Source organism: Telmatherina bonti (assembly GCF_933228915.1).
Source record: "Telmatherina bonti genome assembly, chromosome: 16".
Taxonomy (NCBI): domain Eukaryota; kingdom Metazoa; phylum Chordata; class Actinopteri; order Atheriniformes; family Telmatherinidae; genus Telmatherina; species Telmatherina bonti.
The window spans coordinates 22,083,677-22,105,410 of record NC_136614.1 but is presented as its reverse complement, the minus strand read 5'-3'; the positions used below and the strand labels follow the sequence as shown (position 1 = coordinate 22,105,410).

At 37.1% G+C, this 21,734-nt stretch overlaps 1 protein-coding gene across 1 annotated transcript in view; it reads left to right on the top strand.

Moving 5' to 3' along the window:
* Nucleotides 1–1,606: 1,606 nt before the first annotated feature.
* The window catches only part of ylpm1 (YLP motif containing 1), a gene marked incomplete at its 3' end in the record, with an annotated part of 41,615 nt that continues 21,487 nt past the window's right edge, over nt 1,607–21,734 (top strand). Inside the window, exons 1-17 of the mRNA XM_079255112.1 lie at nt 1,607–2,434; nt 6,957–7,184; nt 8,318–8,506; nt 8,607–9,118; nt 9,302–11,968; nt 13,979–14,102; nt 14,286–14,424; nt 14,530–14,619; nt 14,739–14,913; nt 15,134–15,309; nt 15,479–15,630; nt 15,706–15,768; nt 15,910–16,029; nt 16,137–16,313; nt 16,390–16,473; nt 16,595–16,678; nt 16,761–16,835. Coding sequence (XP_079111238.1) covers nt 1,865–2,434; nt 6,957–7,184; nt 8,318–8,506; nt 8,607–9,118; nt 9,302–11,968; nt 13,979–14,102; nt 14,286–14,424; nt 14,530–14,619; nt 14,739–14,913; nt 15,134–15,309; nt 15,479–15,630; nt 15,706–15,768; nt 15,910–16,029; nt 16,137–16,313; nt 16,390–16,473; nt 16,595–16,678; nt 16,761–16,835 — 5,625 coding nt within the window. The 5' untranslated portion in view covers nt 1,607–1,864. The remainder of the gene's footprint in view (nt 2,435–6,956; nt 7,185–8,317; nt 8,507–8,606; nt 9,119–9,301; nt 11,969–13,978; nt 14,103–14,285; nt 14,425–14,529; nt 14,620–14,738; nt 14,914–15,133; nt 15,310–15,478; nt 15,631–15,705; nt 15,769–15,909; nt 16,030–16,136; nt 16,314–16,389; nt 16,474–16,594; nt 16,679–16,760; nt 16,836–21,734) is intronic.

The following is a 21,734-nucleotide window of genomic DNA, read 5'->3' as shown; positions in this document are numbered from 1 at the left end:
TCTTTTTGTAGTATTGTTAGATCTGAAAACCATTTTACAGTGAAACATAACACACAAATATAAGAGGTTATGAATATTAATTTAACATTTAAAATCTTTTAACTTATTTGCAAAGTTACATTGATTTCTTTTTCCTTTTCTTTTTCTTATTATTATTTCTGTTATTATTGTTGTTGTTGTTGTTGTTGTTAGGAGTAGTAGTAGTAGTAGTAGTAGTAGTAGTAGTAAAAGTTGTTGTTGTAATAGCAGAATTAGTACTGGTATTATATATTGTGCTTTCTGTTTTGCTCCAGAGACATTTAAACATTGTGTTGTTACTTTACCTTTTTTATGCAAAGGTGGAGTCTTTCACAAAAGTCCCTAAACCAAAAAAAAAAAGTTTTAATGAAATAAAATATGAATAAATTAAAATTTTAAAAAAGCTATCAAAATTCATCAGCTTTTAAAAAAGATTCAGGAATCACATATGATTTACATTATCTTACATTTACTTGCGGACCTGTGCTTCCATATTGTTTTATTTTTATAGCTGTTTTTTTATTTGTGTCTTTCGTTCTTTGTTCTCTCATCAATTAGTTTTCATATTGTGTGTGTGTGTGTGTGTGTGTGTGTGTGTGTGTGTGTGTGTGTTATCTCTGTGTTAAAACAGGTTTAAAGACGTAATTGTGATTTTATGTGTCCAAATATTAGATAAAAATTTAATTAAGCAAACATGAGCATGTGTATGTCTCCATCTAGTGGCAGGCGTGCAAAATACAGTTTATAACAGCAATGACTCTGGGAAACCCGTTTTCTTATTCTTGTTATCAACAATTAAATAATAATAATAATAATAATAATAATAATAATAATAATAATAATAATAATAATAATACATTTATTAACAACAATAATAATTTCCATCACCATCATGATAGGACAATGAATAGCAACAACGTGGCTTTGCCTCACCATACTAAGTTTAAAAATGTATAGATTGTTTGGTTTCAAGGTAAATTGTACTATATATATTTACGACTAAGTACATAAACACATGTTATTACACACAGAGAAACAGATAAAATAATATATTAACACAGACGTTATGAAAAGAAACAATAAAAACAAAGTATGCCATATCATTCTTTGCAGTATAAAGATTAAAAGACAAAATGATTTTGTGCCCTACCATAGACTGGCGAGCTGTACAGGGTGTACCCCCGCACTTCGCCCGAAAGACTGCTGGGATATGCTCCAGCTTCCCCGCGACCCTTCATCGGACTGAGCGGTTAGCATAATGAATTAATAAAATAATTCTGTGGTATTTTTAGATGGACAAGCGACCTGTTCAGGTCGTAACCACTGCTTCTGTTCTTTCTGGCCTGCTGGGATACGCTCATGGATACGCTCCAACTGTCCTAGACCTCTCAACTAAAACCACCGATAAAGTAAATTGATGCATGAAAGTGTTGGGATTATTTTGTAAATTAAAAAACAATACAAATGAAATTCAAGTGAATGAATATACAAATAAATAAATATAAAGTTTAAGCACTACCGGATGTGGTTATCTGACGTAGTGACGTAGCTCCGTTTCAATCAGCGTGCTCTACGTCGTCGTCGGCCATTCAACGACTTCAAGTATCAAAACGTTTATGTAACATTTTCTCCTAAATCTGATCGTTTAAGTTTTGTCCTTCAAATCATAACGGTTTCTTTTATGTAGTCACACTTTTATTTAAAACATTGTTTGATGGAAAATTAAATTACAATGTAGCTATCGTTTTCAGGTAATCGCCGGTCGATAATAGCTATTAGCTCTGCTAGCCACTCCGCGCACTGCTGCATGTAACAACGAAGGCCGCGTGTGGCTTTGTTTTTAACAATGTATCCCTCTTGGGGAAATTACGGTGCACCTCCGTCTCAAAGCTATGGTGGGCCAGGGCCTCGTAAGCCTCCGGCTGTCAGCCATACTAGCACCGCTTCAGGGTACGGTGGTTTCGAGGCCCCGTCTAGTGGCTCACTCTTCTCCAGCCTGCAGGAGCAGCACCTCCAGCAGATGCAGCAGCTGCAGATGCTACACCAGAAGCAGCTTCAGTCAGTGTTACATCACGGGAACAGTGGTCCTTCGTACGGTGGTGGCGGTGGATATCCGGGGTCAGCGTGGCAGCCAGAAGGATCAGGGCAGGTAGAAGGTGATGAAGGTGCTCAGTCTTACTATAAACCAGAAGAGACTTCGGCTCAGACAACAAGAGGCCCCCCAGCTCCAAAACAAAGTCTCCAGCAGCCTCCTTTGCCTCCACCACACCAGCACCCCACCGAACCCCAACCAGTTGCTCCCCTTCCAGAGTCCCAGCCTCCCAAGCCCCCAGAAAACAATAGTACATCCAATACCATAGATGCCAACAACAAAGATTCATCAGCAGTAGAAGACAACAAATCTTTACCCTTGCAGGTAATTACTTATTCTGTCCTGGTTTAAATTACTTGGTGCAACATCTTAAACTGTGTTTGCTTCCTTTGCTCTGTTTGTACACCATAGCATACAGGCATATAGATAGTAATAATGATGGTAATGACAATAATGTTAAACATGAATAATTAAACACTTTCAGCTCTAACATAAAAAAAACTATAGCTACTGGTTTATTAAAAAATAAATAACAGTTGTATCATGATAGGGTTGATGCAAATGTGTTGAAAGGAAAGCAGGATTTATGTGAATAATCTGGGATAACTAGATGGTCTGACAGCATAGCAGACAGATTGTGGTTTGTAGTATCATCAGCACAGAGGTATTAAATCTGTGAGAAGGACTTCATAGAAGCTGTTCAATCTGGCTGGGCCATCTTCATGCAGCCTATGTGTAAGAACTTTTAATTCGGTTTGAATATCCTACAAAGAAGACTGTGAATGCAAATGTTTAAAATAATTCATGGGTGCATTAGTAAAAGCACCGCTTACACCTTGCTGTGAAATTCGTCCATTATGCTCAACAAGCTGCAGCGTATGAACAGAACACTCCAAGCTGGATATTCCCACTTCCTTCACTTTCGTGCAAGTTTCCTTGTGGTGCAGGATTACAGCACTTTAACAAGCAGAGTTTGAGAATTATCCTTGATAAAAGAGACGTATTTGCCTGAATGATAAGGTAGAGCAACTTTTTTGGGGTTTGCTACTCTGCTGGAAAGCTTAAGCGAATGTCTGCAGCACTATTTTCTATTTCCTTCTCAGCCAGACTGTAGGACCTACAGTCCCAACTAGAAAGTTCAGTGAAAAGTGACAAAATGGAGACGGTGGCGTTGTTAAGACAGTGGCTGTGTCTGAATGTCTACATTAGTCATAACCTCTTCACTTACTACACAAGGCTACACTATATGCATTATGGTCTATATTGACCCGTCTAGTGACCATTGATGCTCACTACTTTTCAAGATGCATTGTGGGTCATTTTAAGTACACTACTTTTTTCTCTCTGGATATTCTAACACCCCTAGAAAATGGTGTGACCTCTATAAAAAGCACTATATAGGGAATAGTGTGGATATTTGGACACAGCAAATAAAACAAGTCAAAACTGAATTGTGGTTCAATCTAAGCCCAGAGAGAGTGTCAGATCTCCTTATGGTCCAGATGTGCTCTCCAGAGATCAAGAACTATGATCCCACTAAGGTTGTAATGCTGTGGTACAAGGAGTGTGTCAGGAGCAGGGAGACTGTGTGAAAGCATTGAGAGTGAAGCGAGGAGTCTGACTTTAGGAGGTTTCCATGAATGAATTCTGACATTACCAGTTTATTTTAAAAAGAAAAAGAAAAAAAGTTTTTTTTTTCTTGTCAAGTTGCTGTGGCTTCCTCTGAGTTGCATCCAGCATAAGTATTATAGAAATAACAAGTGTGTGGATTTCATAAATATTTATTGATTTCTCTACATTTATATGCATTAGTTTCTGAGCCATTGAACCATTTTGTATCCAGAACTACTATAAAACACTTGTGATGACAAAGGAGATGTGATATTTTAGATGGTTATCCTTGTTCAAAATTACCCTCAAGATGCAGTTTTTGGCCTGGTGAAGAGAGAATAGATATTTACGTCTCATTCTGATCTGTTTTTAATACATGGGACAAGGAAATACTGTAATTTTTTTAGTTATAAGCAGCTACTTTTTTCACACAATTTGAATCCTGCAGCTTAAACAATGATAGACTAAATGTACAGGTTTTTACTGGCTAATGAGTCATTTTACGCTTCATACTCAGACTCATTGTGGGAAACACATGAAGACATGTATATGATGCAGCCTTTAAGTTAAAGGCGATCAATGTGGCTGTTGAAGAAGGAAAAGGAGCTGCTGCATGCTCTGTGAAGGTTATATTCAGGTGCCCTCTATAGCCCAGAAATTACAGTTGACTATTGACACAAGTATTAAAACTTAAGTTGTAAGTTAAATAAATGTAGCAATTGTATGATGCTGGTCCAAGCACACTAATTTGGATAAACATTTTAGTCAAATCACAATGGGTGCGTTTTGCTGATAGACATTCTGCAAGGTGAGCATGACAATGCATATCTCAAATTCAGGTAGAAATGATCCTTAACTATGCTTGCCTGTTATTTCTGCACCTCATCTATTTTCAAGATAAAATTATAATTCAACACTGATACAAGAGGGAGTTGTTTATTATTTAAACAACTGTTATAAAAGTGCTCCATGTTTCTTGTAAAAATGATCATCACAATTATTTTGACTGAAATTGAGATCTCGATTATTTAACATGATTATCCTTTTATCTTTAACAACATGAATTTTTTTTATATTGAACCGTGACTTTTAAAAAATGTCTTTGGGATTCCACGTATTTTAGAAGACAAGCAAATAACATGAAGCTTTGTCTTGCAAATACTGATAAAAACTGAATAGATAAATATAAGTAAGGATTAAACAATGCTGCACATCGTGATGTTCTTGACTCTGCGTCGGGCATTGTAACCGTCTAACACACAGTAAATATTTTATAACAAATTTGTATTTCTTTTCTGCAACATTTGCTGAAATACAGGAACTATTTTATGTTGACCTCGATGTACGTTTTATGCCAAACAACCGCTGTCAAGCTACAGCGTATTTCTCTCATTCACCTGTTAAGACAGCTGATCTGAACCAGCTGATTAACGTGTTGCTATGGAAACCCCCAGTGACGGAGGGATATTACAGTGTTTAACTCGCCAAACTATGTATACGAAAATAATGCCACCAGTTCTCACTGACAATAGTATAAACTATGTTGTGAACTTCCAAAACCTGCTGCAATTATTCTACATTAACCTGCAGCCGGAGCGAACTGAGACTGGCCACCTGGGAGTACTTCAGGACAGGCAGAGGCTTCCGCTGCTTGTTTGTTACAGTAACTACTAGGGCTGTGATGATATGCTTTTGTCCGGATTGGATTCGGATATTTTGGGTGCCGATTCAATTTAAATTGCGATTCTCACAATTCTTTGATATTGCTGATTTTTGTAGATTAAAAACAAAATAAATGTATAAAACTTATTTTTTTGCTCGTAATATTTATTGATTTCAATTAGAAAAAATCAACACAGTAGCCAGAACATCATTCTGCTGCTATAACGCCCCAGAAGACAAGTAAAAAGGTCAATAAAAACAATAGAAATGACTAAATTTTTATAATGGGTTATTTTTATTTGTTTGAAAATAAGTCGATTTTTTTTTTTTAACAAAAAATCGATTTTAAAATTGTAAAGCAAAAAAATCCCAATTTTCGATTTTTCGATTTGATTTCCCCACCCCTAGTAACTAGAGTAACTACCTTCAAGTCAGTCGCGAAAACACCAGAAAAGTCTCTAATAACTCCAGTAAAAGTCACTAGATTTGTTGCTAGTCGCTTTTAACCAAAAAAAAAAAAACTCGCCAAGTTGGCAACAGTGGCTGAATAAAACCAAAGCAGCTGTGGGAGGAGTTTACAGCACAGCACTGCAATGCCAGTGATGCTCGATTAGCAACTGAAAACAGCAGGAGAAGAAACTGCAAAGAGAAAAATAATCGCACCCTTTTATTTTCATGATCGTTGAAAACTCAAATCGTAATTGAGATAAAAATCTGAATAATCGCCCAGCACTAGTTTTTAGGTAGAACTTTTTTGTGCATTATTTTAAGGTATCAAAAAAAAAAAAAAAAAAAAGAAGCATAGACTCTTATTTGTCATGCTGGGGGCAGCTCAGTATTCGCGTCAATCTCTTTCTCTCTCTCTCTCATTTAAATGCTCGAGATCATGACTTAATTTTGATAGATTATGATGTAACATCGAAATCGTGACACCCTTATGTTTTTTTTTTTTTAGCCTTTGGATATGCATGTGCAAAAGAGTGTCGGGCTTCGTCCATCTTTCATATACGGTCTATGTGTGCAAGGCAATATCTTGAGCATAATATGGGATTTGTTTTTAGTAAGGCTGATCTTGTGTTTTTCTATCTTACTTGTTTTAAGCTTTCTCTATCTTTACTACATCTGAATACGTTCAGATGTGCAATATCAGGACACCTTTTGTTAATGGTAAAGATGCTAGATGTAACTAATTTTGTTAATTTTTTCAGAATTATTAAGATTCATATCAGAACTGAGAAGTTTCCACATTTCTATTAAGTTTTGTCAGTTATATTTAAATTACTAAATTTTACTTCAGCTTTGGCATTTCAGATACCTTTGCGAAGATTACCTATTAACTAAAAGATGGTAAATGTAATCCAATGACAGTTGTACTATGTTAAATGCAGAGCCAGTTAAAAAAGGGCAAGATTTCAAATGCTCAGATTGAAAGTTTCCTGGTTTCATCATACATCATGTGTAAATGTTTTATAAGTAGTGTGCTTTTAATATAAATAACTTTTTTTTTAGTTAAATGAAAAATTGAAGATTTGTTGTGTGGTTTATAAGATGCTGTTGTGATTGATTCTGCCAGGAGCAGCAGCAACTTTGGTACAAGCAACATCTTCAGAATCTACAAAAACTAAGACAAGAGAGGAGCAAACAGTTTCAGAAGGAGGGCGAAGCTTCTATGCCGCTGCAACCCTCTGCAAGTAAAACATTTCCTCCTCCCCCTCCCTCTGACTCACCAAAAAACGCACCACCTCCACCTCCTCCCAAGGAAGAACCCCCTGTGCCACCTCCGCCTCCTGTGGAAGTAGGGGTAAGTTTTCTTGAGATGTCAGATGTTGGAGTTTTGGAAAGTTGATAAAAATTGATTTTATGCATTGAAGTCTGACTGCCTTGGGGAGTCAACCAGCATGTGTGGTATTAAGTCGTGTGCCAATTTAACCATGCAGAAACTGTTCAATAGGATTGAAATCAGTTTTTTTTTATTTAACAGCAGTTATATTAACTCAGCTGATGTTCAAGTGGCAGTATCTTAAAATTCCTTTGTTACAAATGGAAATCTTTGTGAAGGACAAAAGAAAATATGGTTGAACTGCTTGTATGTTTTTAATTTTTGTAGAAATAATTGCTATATATGACATGACACAAGACAAAAGCAGTGGAGAGTAACTATACATATTTTAATTAAATTAAAACTTGCACCTTTTACCCTGTGAATTAAAAAAGAAGTAAACAAGAATGATGCAGGGTCAGTTTATATAATATAAAGATGTTCAAACAAAGTAAAGCATTGTGTGATGGTAATTCTTTGAAATCCTAATTATTGAACACTTCTTATCTTTAATTTATTGACCTAATCTATCATGGCTGCACATCTGCAATTTGTGATTTAAGATGCAATTCTGCCTTATAACTTCAGTTAGCTTGAGTTAAAGTTGTTTCTATTATAATGTAGCATTTTCAAGATTTACATAGCAGTCATTACAATAATGCCAAATCCAGTCTTTTGGTTGGTAAAATTAACCATAGGTCTAAGCATGGTTTGTATTATTTGTATAAATTTACAGAGAGACAGAGAGAATGTAGGAACCTCATCTAAATTTACAGATACAGTAAGTCACACTGTCAATTTTTATTTTATCTCAATCCTTGCAACATGTCATGTCCTGCATCATGGATCACAACATATGCATTCATCTCATTCTCCATTTAATTGTGGTTGTAATTCACTTAACTCATTTGTAAGTGTGATGTTTTCAACACAATACAAGCAGTGCTCAAGATTTTGTTGGCAATTGCATGATTATGTTTTAGGTATTTGAAGTGCCATATCAAAATATTTTCTTTCATTTAAAAATTATGTAAGTTTACCTCAATGTGTCAAATGAAATTTAGCAAATTAAAAAGATATGTTTTGACCCCAACTTTTCTTTACTTCTTGTAAAGCCTGAAATTCCAAAAGATCCAGAAGAAGCTGCCCGTCTCCAGCAATTGCAGGCAGCAGCAGCACAGTGGCAGCAGGTGCAACAGCAGAGAGCAGGTTTACAGTACCAAGCTCTCATGCAACAACACGAAAAGCTTCAGCAGATCCTGGAGCAATACCAGCAGTTAATTCCGCAACCTCCTAACCTGCAGGTACACTACCAACTAGTTTTTCATTTACCTGGGTTTTCATCTAGTTCTGTACATGAGATCTAAATAAAAAGTGTGATAACCTGGGTGTATTCTATTGCAGTCAATGTCTGCTGAAATGCAGCTCAGGTATTATGAAGTGCAACAGCAGCAATTTACTCCTTTATTCCAAGACTGGGATCGCTCCTTTGCCTTGTGGTATGAACAGTTCCAAACTTATCCCCACAAAGACCAACTGCAGGACTATGAGCATCAATGGAAACAGTGGCAGGAGCAGATGAATGCCACCAATGCCCACCTTCAAGAAAGAGTTGCCACTCTTACTGCCATGGTGCCATATGCCTCAAGCCAATATAACAGTGCAGTGATGGGACAGTTTGGCCAGTACCCTGGACAAGAGATGCAAATGCAGCATCAGGCAGTAAACCCAGGTATCCAGCAGACTGCGCTTGCTGTTGGACCCAATCCTCCGGGACATCCCCCTGGCTTTGAAGCACACTCAGAATCACACACTGGACACCCCATTCAAGGAAGTGTTCCTACTAGCGTAGAAGTCAAGCCCCCTGGTCCCCTGATTGGGCCACCAGCAAGCTTCAACAGCGTTGGCGGGCCACGGTCAGATTTTTTTTTTATCCTACTATGCTTTTTTGTATTTAATAATACATTCAAGACTGGCATTTTAAAAAACATTAAGTTAAATTACATTTGTTGTCAGCATTTGAATTTAGGCAGACTGTAAACATACTAAATAATAAGCTTTTTTTTTTTACATGTTTTTTGTTTTCTTACTGATTACAGGGTAAGCAGATTTGACCAACCACCACAAGGTTTTGATGCCCCTCTCCGCTTTGATCAACCACAGCAACGATTTGATGGTCCTCCTAGATTAGACCAGCCGCGTCATCGCTTTGATGGGCCACCCAGATTTGACCAGCCACGTCAGCGCTTTGATGGGCCGCCCAGATTTGACCAACCACGACAACGCTTTGATGGTCCCCCCAGATTTGACCAGCCGCGTCAGCGCTTTGATGGTCCCCCCAGATTTGACCAACCACGACAACGCTTTGATGGTCCCCCCAGATTTGACCAGCCCCGACAACGCTTTGATGGTCCCCCCAGATTTGACCAGCCGCGATTTGGACAGCAGCCTAGATTTGAAACCTCAAGGCCCCCTGGCCCTTCACCCCGTACTGAATCTCCTGGAGCACCACATCAAAAACAAGGTCCTCAACCTAAGTCAGAGCTCGCAACTCAGCAACTTCCTAATAGCATATCCAAGACTACAGAAAAGACAACTGGTGAGCCACAGTCTGTTAAAGAAAAAGATGTTCCAGAACCAGATAAGAAGAAAAATGTTGAAGACATGACAGACGACAGTCTGCTTGGAAATGAGGGCTTTTTTGTTCAAAATGACCCTATTCCTCAGACAGTACCGGCTAGTGCAGACTCTGAGGCAAAGGATGGCAAGAATTCATCTGATGTTACTGAAAAACCTTTACCTGGTAATAAGTCTACTGTGTCTGCTGCTTCTGCCGTGGTGCCAAAAACTCCTGCACAAACTTCCCTAAAACAAGATGGACTGTTGGCAGACAGCAAACCATCCCAGATTCAAAAGCCAGCTGAGATCCAAGGTTCTGGTCAGATACAAGCAAGGCCAGAGCCTCCAAAGCCTTCTCTTGGGAGGGGACGAGGTCAGCCCCTATTAAGTGGCCACGGGCGCGGACCGATGGGCTCTGGGAAATTCAGGGGACCAAACACTGTTCTAGCTGGGGAAGAGATTGATGAAATGCCATTTGACTATAGGCCACCTGAAGAAAGTATGAGGTTGCCCGAAGAGGAAGAGGGTTATCACTGGCAAAGTCCTTCATACGAGGAGTTTGGTGGTGATGAATCAGAAATGCCCCCTGAAGAAACATGGGTGCCAGAGGATAATTACTTTCAGGAAGAAGAGTATTATGAAGAGACTGTAGGACCCCATATGGGAAGAGGCAGACCCCCAATGATGAGGGGAGGTCCTCCAGTTGGAAGAGGAGGTCCACCAATGGGCAGGGGGGGGGCACCTATGGGAAGAGGAGGTCCACCAGTGGGAAGAGGGGGACCATCTATGGTTAGAGGAGGTCCACCCATGGTCAGAGGAGGCCCACCCATGGGCAGAGGGGGTCCACCCATGGGCAGAGGGGGTCTACCCATGGGCAGAGGGGGTCCACCCATGGGCAGAGGGGGTCCACCCATGGGCAGAGGGGGTCCACCCATGGGCAGAGGAGGTCCACCCATGGGGAGAGGGGTCCCACTCAGGGGAAGAGGAGGACCACCCATAGGGAGAGGGGGTCCACCAATGGGTCGAGGTGAGCCAATGGAAAGGCACTGGGAAGATGCTGAGTCAGCTGAGTACTCAGAGGAAGGGGACCCTTACTGGGGAGAATGGAGACCTCCAGTAAGAGGGATGAGACCCCCATTTCCACCTGGACGAGGTCGTCCTCCACGTGGTCACCCTGGTTTTATGCCCCGAGGACGTGGGCGTCCACCTCACCCAGCACATGGTCCAATGGATCATGACTCATTAGAGCATGAAATTGACTCTGATGACACAAATATTGATCCATCAGTGTACCATGGACATGATCCTTACAGACACCCAATGCACCCTGATGTAGGAAGAGACAGGCGACGTGTACCACCACCACCTCATGAAATGATGGAAGAGCCATCATATGATGAAGGAAGAGAGCAAGAATGGCCTCCACAACATGGCAGGGGCCCTCCCATGCCCCCTCATGAGATAATGGATAGAGGAGGCATGAGGGGGAGACCTATGGGCCGAGGAATGGCAAGGGATATGTGGCGCCCAGGTCCAAGACATGAGGAATATGAAGAAGGGTATAGTGAGCGTTACTCTGTAGATTATGATCATGGGGAAGATGGGTTTCGGTGGCGTTCAGCTCAGGACTATCCTCCTGATGATTATCGTCAAGATACAAAGTACTTTGAGTCTGAATGGGATAGGGAACGTTCTCTTTCCGAAAGAGACTATGTTCCCCACATGCCACCACCAGAGCACTTAAGAGATGGGCAATGGCAAGAAGAAGTTGAAAGAGGCCGCTCTTATGCACATGATGAACCCGGTAGGGGAAGAGGAGAACTCAGAATTCGTGAATACAGGGATGAACCACTATACAGGCAGGAAGATCCACCACATTCTGACTGGAATAGGCCCTCAAGGCCTCCCCCACCGTCAGAGAGGGGATATGCTGATTATCCAGATCATAGACTCCACTATGATGAGCACAGAGAAGAGCCTTCTATGGATATAGTTCCACCTCCACCATCTGGTGCACATGTCACAGATGTTTCTGAAAGTTCATCTGATCCAGCTGCCCAAGGAGCAAGTGGAGCAAATGTTCTTGCCCTTTCACAGCGTCAGCATGAAATAATCTTGAAAGCTGCTCAAGAACTTAAACAAATAAGGTAATAACTATTTTTTTTATTCTTTATTATAAATACTATTATAGCATATGCGGTTTTTCATTATACTAAAATTTCAAACTAGATACAATACTAAGGTTTGATACGGGATACTATTTTCGATACTACACAAAAGGAAAAAAAAACACTTTAATAAATCAGTCAGAGCACTACAAAAAAAAACCACCGTAACTCAAACAATGAAAAATATAAATGAATACTAGAAAAGCACTCAAAGAGCGTAAAGCACCGCCAAGGCCTTCAAAAAGTTCCTGGATTCAAACGGTGATTCAGGAACCACCTAAATTAAATGAGCACTTCCTTTTCACATTTTCAAAAACTCTTGAAGATTTCATGAAAATCCGTCAAAAATGTTTTGGGTTATCTTGAACATAAACAGAAGAACTGCAGGTAAAACAGCCTCCTTGGTGGAGGTAACAAGAAAAGGTATTTACATTATGGAATAAATGCATTATTTTAAAACTGTAGTAACTTGTGGAGCTACAGTCTTCTCAAACTGTTCAGTGTAAAAAAGAAATCCCAAACTAAAAGAAACTTCAGCTAGTACTTTGTGTACTCTTAACAAAAGTCTAATTTTCTTCACAATACTTGAGAACAGATCAAGTAAATGTAACAAACAAATGATCAACATCTTATTAAAAGTGTTTTCAGTTTGTATCTTGAAAAAGCCTGACGTCCACTTGTTATATCTTTTACAAACCTGGTCTATAAAATGTACTCGACAACTGTCCTGTTAGGTTTTGTGTTTATAATGATTTCCATTGTAGCTGGATGGTGGGCTTGAGTTTGTGGTTGATTCGGGCTGGCTGTTAGTCCCCGTTCTCTCAAGGGGCATTTACAATAGGATCTTGGGGAGTCGGTGCAGTTGGGCAGGGATTTCCAAAAAGTTTTGCACCTGAACACCTTGTGTTCAAACAGCAATAAAAGCTTATTACATACTCCATGAGAAGCGAAAACTTTGATCTTGCTCTAGAGTCTGTAGGAATAAGTAATTTTTTTTTTTCGCCTGGTTCATTCATATTCCATGAAATGCAACAGGGATCACTGCAGTTGGTAATATCTGCTTTTATGTGCAATAAACCTGGTTGTTTAATTTTTAATAAGAAACTTCACCTGCGGCAGGGCAGGTTTTGCACATGACTTGGTCTGTATGATTAAATGGCATATGTAAAGGTTTTCGTACTTGTAACCACCTTGATCAGCCGTTTTATTGAAACAATCTGTTTAATCTGCATCAGTATAAATGCAGTCGGCAACCTTTCGCTTCATGCTTTTCCGTGTTAACAATGGCCGCTTCAAATGTCTGACCAATCACACAGTACTTCTCAGAGCCCCGCAAGAAAAAGTTCTGCTAGCCCGATATGTCAAGAACTGTCTTTAACAACATCTGCAAGAACAAAATGATGGAATTTTCTTCTAGTTTCATCATTGTGATGAATTTGGTTGGGTTCTGGTCAATAAAATTGGGCCCCTTCAGGTCCACTTCCATGGATAATGTAATTCTTTTTATAGTTGTGTCAACACCCAACTCAGCTCAAAACAATTATCTTACTTTTCGGTAATTCTACCAGCAGACGCTACTTTTGTCGTAGCCAATGTAAAAGTGCATCTCCAGCGTAAGAGGTGGGTCCACCAGGTAGCTGCTGTGGGGAGAGGGGCTGCCCTCTGTTGTGCCTTTTCAAAATGGTTTTTAAAATGGAGACAGCTGTTAATGAACTGGCAGATGCAAAACATTTAATATCAGTACCCATGTTAATTTATATCTAGATAACTAATACTACATTTTAGTATTGATTAGTATGAGTATTTGACAACACTAACAGCATAATTTTGTTTAATTTGAATAATGGACAGAAATTAGTGTTATTCACATGAAGTTGATTCACATTGATTTGTCCAATTTGCATAATTTTAGTCAGAGTTCTGTCAATTTTATTAAATGTAGCTAAAAGAAATTGGTGAATGATTTGATCTTTTTTTTTCTTTGCTTAGGGAACTGCAGGTGTCAAAAACCCCTAGCACAGAACCACAGTCTGTGCCTAGTGAAACTCTGCCAGAACTCCCTGCTGGTCTCCTTGGGTTGGAGATCCCACCAGATGTCCGAAATGTTCTGAAGGTTAATATTGATTTCTTAGCATTTTTAGCAAGAGTGCATTGTTGTAAGAGTAACACAGTGAATAAACATAATGTAATGGGCAATTGTTATATTCCCTACTTGAATTAAGTTTTTTTGTAAGATATTTAGTCAGTTTTTCTTTTTTGCATTTATCGCTTTAAGATTTAATCTTTAATCTCACAGGGTATGACTGCAGCTGCACAAACTGCTGTTCTTGAACCAGTATCCTGGGAAACCAAATCTTTAGATTACACACCATCTCTTTCTGCTGCACCCATACCTCCAGTGATTCCCAAGACTGTTGATTATGGACATGGGCATGGTAGGAATATCAAATATGAACAAGACTTATTATTTTCAAAGAAGACACAGGTCGTACTTGAGGTCAATGCTGTGGGTAGATGTTGATTGGAATTTAATGTTTTAGAGCCTGGTGCCACTGTTGAGCGCATTTCTTATGGGGAGAGAATAGTCCTGAGGCCTGACCCACTGCCATCAGACAGGGGCTATGAAAAAGGTTAGTTTCAATCATTTTTTAATCAATTTTATAATCATATAAAAAAAAAATTTGTACTCATTTTGCGTTTGTAATTTTTCTACATTCTTTATCAAAAAAAATTTTTTTTATTGTCCTAGAACTGCTTGGCCTCAGGGATCCTTACAGCAGAGACCCATATTATGAAAGACGATCAGATCCCTACATGGAACGCAGAGAGTACAGCAGAGAGAGGGAATTATACAGAGAACTTCCTGAATATGAACGAGAGAGATTTGAGAGAGAACGCTATGTTTCACGTGAGAGAGATGAAAGGTAAGAAATTTTATGTATTTTTTATTCCCCCGTTTCTGGAGAAGTACTCTGCCTCTTGTTTACATGAAATATGTCTTTTGTGTTTGTTTTGAATTCAAGCACACATGTCTTGGTTGAAGAAAGGTACTCTATAACATATGGGTCAGACATTGTGCTAATCTTATGTCTGTTTGAATTTAGACTTATTGTAAAAATTAAATGTAATCTCATCCTCTTTCAGGTCTCCACTGGCTCTGCGCTCAGGGTACAGGGATAGAGACAGAGACGTTCGCGACAGGGATCGAAGCGGCAGTCGTGATCCTGATGAACATTATGGAAGACCTGGGTATGACAGACCTTCATATGAGCGCAGCAGGCTTGATCGTATTGAGCCTGAACGTTACAGCTCACCTTATGGTATGTTGATGCCTTCTCTCGATAGATCTTGATCTTGGTTTTAAAATTAATCAAAAATGCTTGACTTTAATGATTTTAGTAAATTGTTGCTAGTATGCAAAAGCGATCTAACAATGTGAATTTATCATGTGAGAAATTTAGCGATTCATATCTGATTTCTATAATCTAGTTGACAGAAGAGTTTATCCAGAGGACAGAGGGCCTCCAGCTGCAGCAGCCCTCCCACCCCCACCACCAGCCCCAAAAGTTGAAAAAAAGCCTGAAATCAAGAATATTGAGGATATCCTCAAACCACCTGGAAGATTATCGCGGCCGGAGAGGGTGCTTCTCTGTTCTGTTAATATTCATATTAAATCTCTCATCCTGAACCCTTACTCAAGTTCTATGTTCTAACAGATTGTCATCATCATGAGAGGTCTCCCAGGAAGTGGAAAAAGCCATGTTGCCAAGCTCATACGGGTGAGTTAAATTGTTCTAGAAAATCATGCCATTTCAATCTTAATCGAAAATAATTTAAACCACAGATTGTCACAGATTATTTGTTTGGCAAAAAATGAAATTAAAAGAAAAATCTTCATTTTCAACTTTTGCTATATCTAGGACAAAGAAGTTGAATGTGGTGGTGCACCTCCAAGAGTTCTTGTTTTAGATGATTATTTCATGACAGAGGTTGAAAAAGTTGAAAAAGACCCAGATACAGGGAAGAGGATCAAAACCAAGGTAATACTCACAAAAACAACATCAAGCATTCATTAACAAATGCACTGATAAAAATATTTTAATTACTTTTCCAGTTTACATAAGCAGTAAAATCTTCTATGTTACAGGTTCTTGAGTATGAGTATGAGCCAGAAATGGAGGACACATACCGGAGCAGCATGCTTAAAACATTCAAGAAAACGCTGGATGATGGCTTTTTTCCCTTCATCATTATAGATACGGTTAATGATAGAGTTAAACATTTTGATCAGTTCTGGAGTGCAGCCAAAACTAAAGGCTTTGAGGTGAGTTGTGTTAATGAGTCGGTCAACTGCCCAAACTTACTCGTCTTTGAAATGGTCTTGTGTATTTTGTTTTTAGGTGTATGTGGCTGAAATCATGGCGGACACTCAAACTTGTTCAAAGAGGAATGTCCACGGGCGCACTTTTAAAGACATATCAAAGGTTTAAAAGATTAGTTAAATGACATCAAACAGACAGCTGGTTGTCTGTCATAGTATTTCACGTTGTCATTCAGAACTTAAACATTAGGTTTTCCTTTCTGACTTAATTATTCTTCACACAGATGTCCAACCACTGGGAGTCTTCACCACGTCATATGGTGCGCTTGGATGTCCGGTCCTTGCTTCAGGATGCTGCTATAGAGGAGGTGAGGATTTTAAGAATGGCCAACTCTCAGACTGTTAGTTTATCAATAACTGTGCTAAACTATGTTATGCTTGAGTTTTTAGGTTGAAATGGAAGACTTCAACCCTGATGATGAGCTTAAAGAACCTAAGAAGGAAGAAGAAGAAGAGGGTGATCTGGTAGGATGTCAATCTTAAACTTAACAGTCACGTAGTTGCCAGGCTCATTTTAACATATTTGTTTCCCATATATCACACAAGTTGTATCAGTAGTTTAGCTTCAGTCATTCATTGTTGTTGTTCATTGTTCAGGCAGCACTTATTTCACTAAAATCCACTAAATAAGTCAGATTTGTGGAAAGTCTTTAAAAAATAGAGGCGCATGACGCAGCTGATCAAACTACTGTAGGGATTGTTGGGACAGTTATAATACAGCTTGTGTAGTCAAAACAAATTTAGTAGGGTTACTGATTCATTTTTTTAGTTTTTAACTCAAGAATTAGTCCAATGCTTCTGATTTAATAAGAGTTGAATGTGCTTTAGCTAATTAAATTAACTTTTTTTTAATTATTATTTAAACTATTGCCAGAATCTTAAAATGTGTCGGCGTTTGTTTAGAATTTTAGAGATCTACAGATTTCACTTTTTTGTTTTAAGATTTCTAAGATTTTAAGACTTTTTTTTTTCAGGGGAAAAACATCAAAATATCAAATAATATATAAATGACAAAAAAACACTTGATTTTAAATGTCTTCAAATTTAAAGTGTCCTTAATTATACAATTTTACATCCAATAACAACTGCATTTCCGAGCAAAACAAACCAACCAGCTCAAAGATATGAGTTATTTGAAAGCCCTCTTGCTCCAGTAAGGAGCAGCCAGAGTATTTGTTATGCTCCGGTGTTAAAAGGGCATCACGCCCATCACAGGAATGTACACAACTGAACAAGCTTCGTCTACCTTCATTGCAGGAATTTCTGAGTCATTATAGCCTAAAGTGGATATTTTTTAAAGGTTTGACAAATGTCAACACGCTATCTGAGATCTGACCTTTATGTTTAAGAATATTTAGAGCAACTCTACTGAATGAAACAATATTCATCGGGACATTTTAAAAGTTTCACTTTTTATTTTGTCCTGAGCCCTTTTTATTTTATCTTTGCATATCTGGCTTCAAACCTCAGGGGAACTGACTGGTGAATATTGACAACCATTATTCAAGTTTTCTCATTTTAAAAGTGTATGTAGATGTGTTATATCAGGTAATTTTAGTAATCTGATTACTCCCAGATATCTTGTTTTGATGGACATAAAAATAAAAAGTTAGAAAAAGTTTAAAATATTACTTTATCACTATAATTGATGATAGTAACTTTATTCAGTTAATGCTGTGTGGATTTGTATCCACAGTTTAAAGCCCTTTAAACTGTATCACTTTTGTACAACATACTTTTATGAAGGTGATTTGCCTTCACGGGGACTGCTTCCACGTGTTCAACACAAAACTTTCTATCAAAATAGATGGGAACTTTTTTTTTTTTTTTAAATTTTCACTAAGTGTTTTGATCTAACCTGACTGACTGCATTGAAGAACAAGGAAAAAAATATTCATACAAACCACAAATTAGTTTGATATTAAACTAACATGAATAGTCATATGAAAGGAGTATAAAGATCTTGAGATTGAAAGATTAACTTTGTCACCAGTGAAATGACTCCTATAATCATTTAAACAAACAAAAACGGAATTCCTTTTTGTGTCTTCATCACCAGCAAGACAAAACAAACCTTTTCCTTTTTTTAACCTTCATTTTTAACCACTGGAAGCGCCGTCCATCTTTCACATACGGTCTATGGTCAGAACAATGCCACAGCAAAGGCATAATGTGAATGAGCTAAACACAGTACAAAAAAACATAGTCTCTCTTTTAAGCCAGGCAGTGTAATAATTTACTTTATTTTCTGGTTTTTGTTACTCTTATAAACTATATTAATAATCTTAGTTGCAGCTGAACCTGTCTGTATTGCATGTTTGGTTAATTGTGAAGTGGAACACTGCTTTTAATCATTCCCATGTCATAAGCATAGACTATATATAAAGATGGACAGGGCCTCCATGACGTCACCCATAGTTTTCGGAAGAGCTGAACTGAAGCTCAGTGAGCACTTCCTACCATCGCCATCTTGGCAGGAGCATGCAGGTTGTCTCGCCTGGAAAATACAAATATGGGCAAAGAGGTACAGCTGAGAGGGGGGCTGTGAGCGTGGGGGTGGATGATTGACATCGAGCGACCTCCAAGCTGCCTGTAGCTAAGAGCTAACTGAGCGAACCCAGAGCTAAGCAGCTAACAGAGGTAAGCAGGCTAAAGCTAAGTCACGTTGTGACCCGGCTAAAAACCGCAGTTCTTTTACATTCTCCTTACTTGAAGCAGGAGATTGGGTACCTATCAATCAAAAGGACACACCCATAAATATGCCGAATTTCAAGATTAAATTACTTTTAAACGGGCAGAAAAAAATTCACTCTCCCCAACAGTTGTCATGACGGTAAACCTGACCTTTAAACTGAAAATGGATTTTTGTACCAGACTGTAAACATGTTTTTCTGTTGTGAAGTTTGCTTTTTTAACATTGGAGCCTATAGGGAATTGCTCTGTTCTGGAGCCAGCCCCTGCAGTTTTATGTACTTCCACATAGGCTTCACTTTTAACTGCTGCGGGTTGCCGCTTGGTCATAAGTCAATCTTCTTTCATTGAGCTTTAGTTGCAAACCATACCATCTTCTTTAAATTTGGATAGATTTTGGTAGTTGACATGTACGTGACTGTTGTATGTGTCTATAAAATCCTTGAAAAAGTCACAGTACCACCCGTACACTTTAGGGGGATGGACTAGTATGTCCCCTTAAAGTGTCTGGGCGGCAACAGTAAACAACAGAAATGACAAAGCTGACATGGAGCCTTGCAGGTACTGTTATCGAACATGAGATTTACTCAAGTTTGAAGGCTTATTTGGAAACATTTTGGTTTTTGTGGACATGAGAACAGACCAGGCCTAGACAAGACTTAATCCATATGCAAGTTGCTTAAAGTCCAAATAAAATCTGATAGTTAGAGGAGGAGGTTGTTCCCAACTATTGCTGGGACATTTTCTTGAAGATTCCAGGGAAACACATAAAGACACTATGAAAAATATATTTATGTGTTGGATTTATTTATGGTTCCACATAAATGAAAGATAGGGGAGATTAATATGTTTGGTTACTTGAATTTGATACTGAATGGAGTATAAAGTAGTATAAAGGTAGCCAGGAAGTAAAGGGGGAAAAAAACATTGGTGTGGAAAAAAGATGGATGAAAAGTGCAGCACCCTGAATCAAAATTGAATCCTGAGATACCTGAGATTGCACTTCTATTCACTATTGAGTCACTGAAACAGCTGAGGCAACTTACAGCATCACTGTCTATGAAATGTTATTTTAACTATTTACGACTATAGATAGCACAACATGCCAAATAGTTTTGCTAAAAAGTTCCAGAAAAAGACCTTTGTTTAATGACTAAATGTTGCAAACAACCGAATAAGTCTTGTAGTTCCACACAGGACCATTGTTGTCTGTTCAATTTCATTTTCATCATCTTTGTTGGTTGAACTTGACTGTAACATGGACTCTGTGTGAACTGCAGATCTAAAACTCGTAGTAGGTAAAACTTCAGACTGCTTACAACTGTTTTTGAATTTTTTTTTTTTTTTTTTTTTTAAACAGTTGATTAATAGACTGTAACCACGAAATATGACAACAGAGCTGTTTAGTACAGCTTAGCTTAGTTTATATTAAAGCAAACGTTGTCAGAAAAAATGGACATTTTATCTTGGTTCAGTGTCGCTGAAAATCTCAATTCAGCGTAGCGTTCACACAGATCTCAGACAAAATGTCAAAAGTAGCCTAACTTGACAACAATCTATCTCCCACTTAAGCAGTGGCAGTTAAACACTTGGATATCTACAGTGTAATATTACTGATTATATTACAACTATTTAAAGAATTTTTAAAGCATTTATATTCCATCTACTGTAACATGACTAATTTCATCCCTTAATCAGGCCAAAATTACTTTTGATGTCCTGAAGTACTCCTTTTTTTTAGTATTTAAAACTGAATTTGTAAAACTGAAATGTGAAAAAATAAAAATATGTATCTAATGTGTTTATCTAATGAGATTATTTTACTTTTTTAAATTTATTGGAAAGACTTCACACTGAATCGAACGTTTACTATATACATTATATATATATATATATATATATATATATATATATATATATATATATATATATATATATATATATATATATATATATATATATATATATATAGTATAATGTGTGTGTATATATATATACACATTATATATATATATATATATATATATATATATATATATATATATATATATATATATATATATATATATATATATATATAGTATAATGTGTGTGTATATATATATACACATTATATATATATATATATATATATATATATTATATATATATATATAATGTGTATATATATATATATACACATTATATATATATATATATATATATATATATATATATATATATATATATAGTATAATGTGTATATATATATATACACATTATATATATATATTATATATATATACACATTATATATATATATATATATATATATATATATATAAATATATATATATATAATGTGTGTATATATATATATATATATCTATATATATATATATATATATATACACATATATATATATATATATATAGATATATATATATGTGTGTGTATATATATATATATATATATATATATATAATGTGTATATATATATCTATATATATATATAATGTGTGTATATATATATATCTATATATATATATATAATGTGTATATATATATCTATATATAGATATAGATATATATATATATAATGTGTATATATATATATATATATATATATATATATATATATATATAGATATATAGATATATAGATATATATATATATATAATGTGTATATATA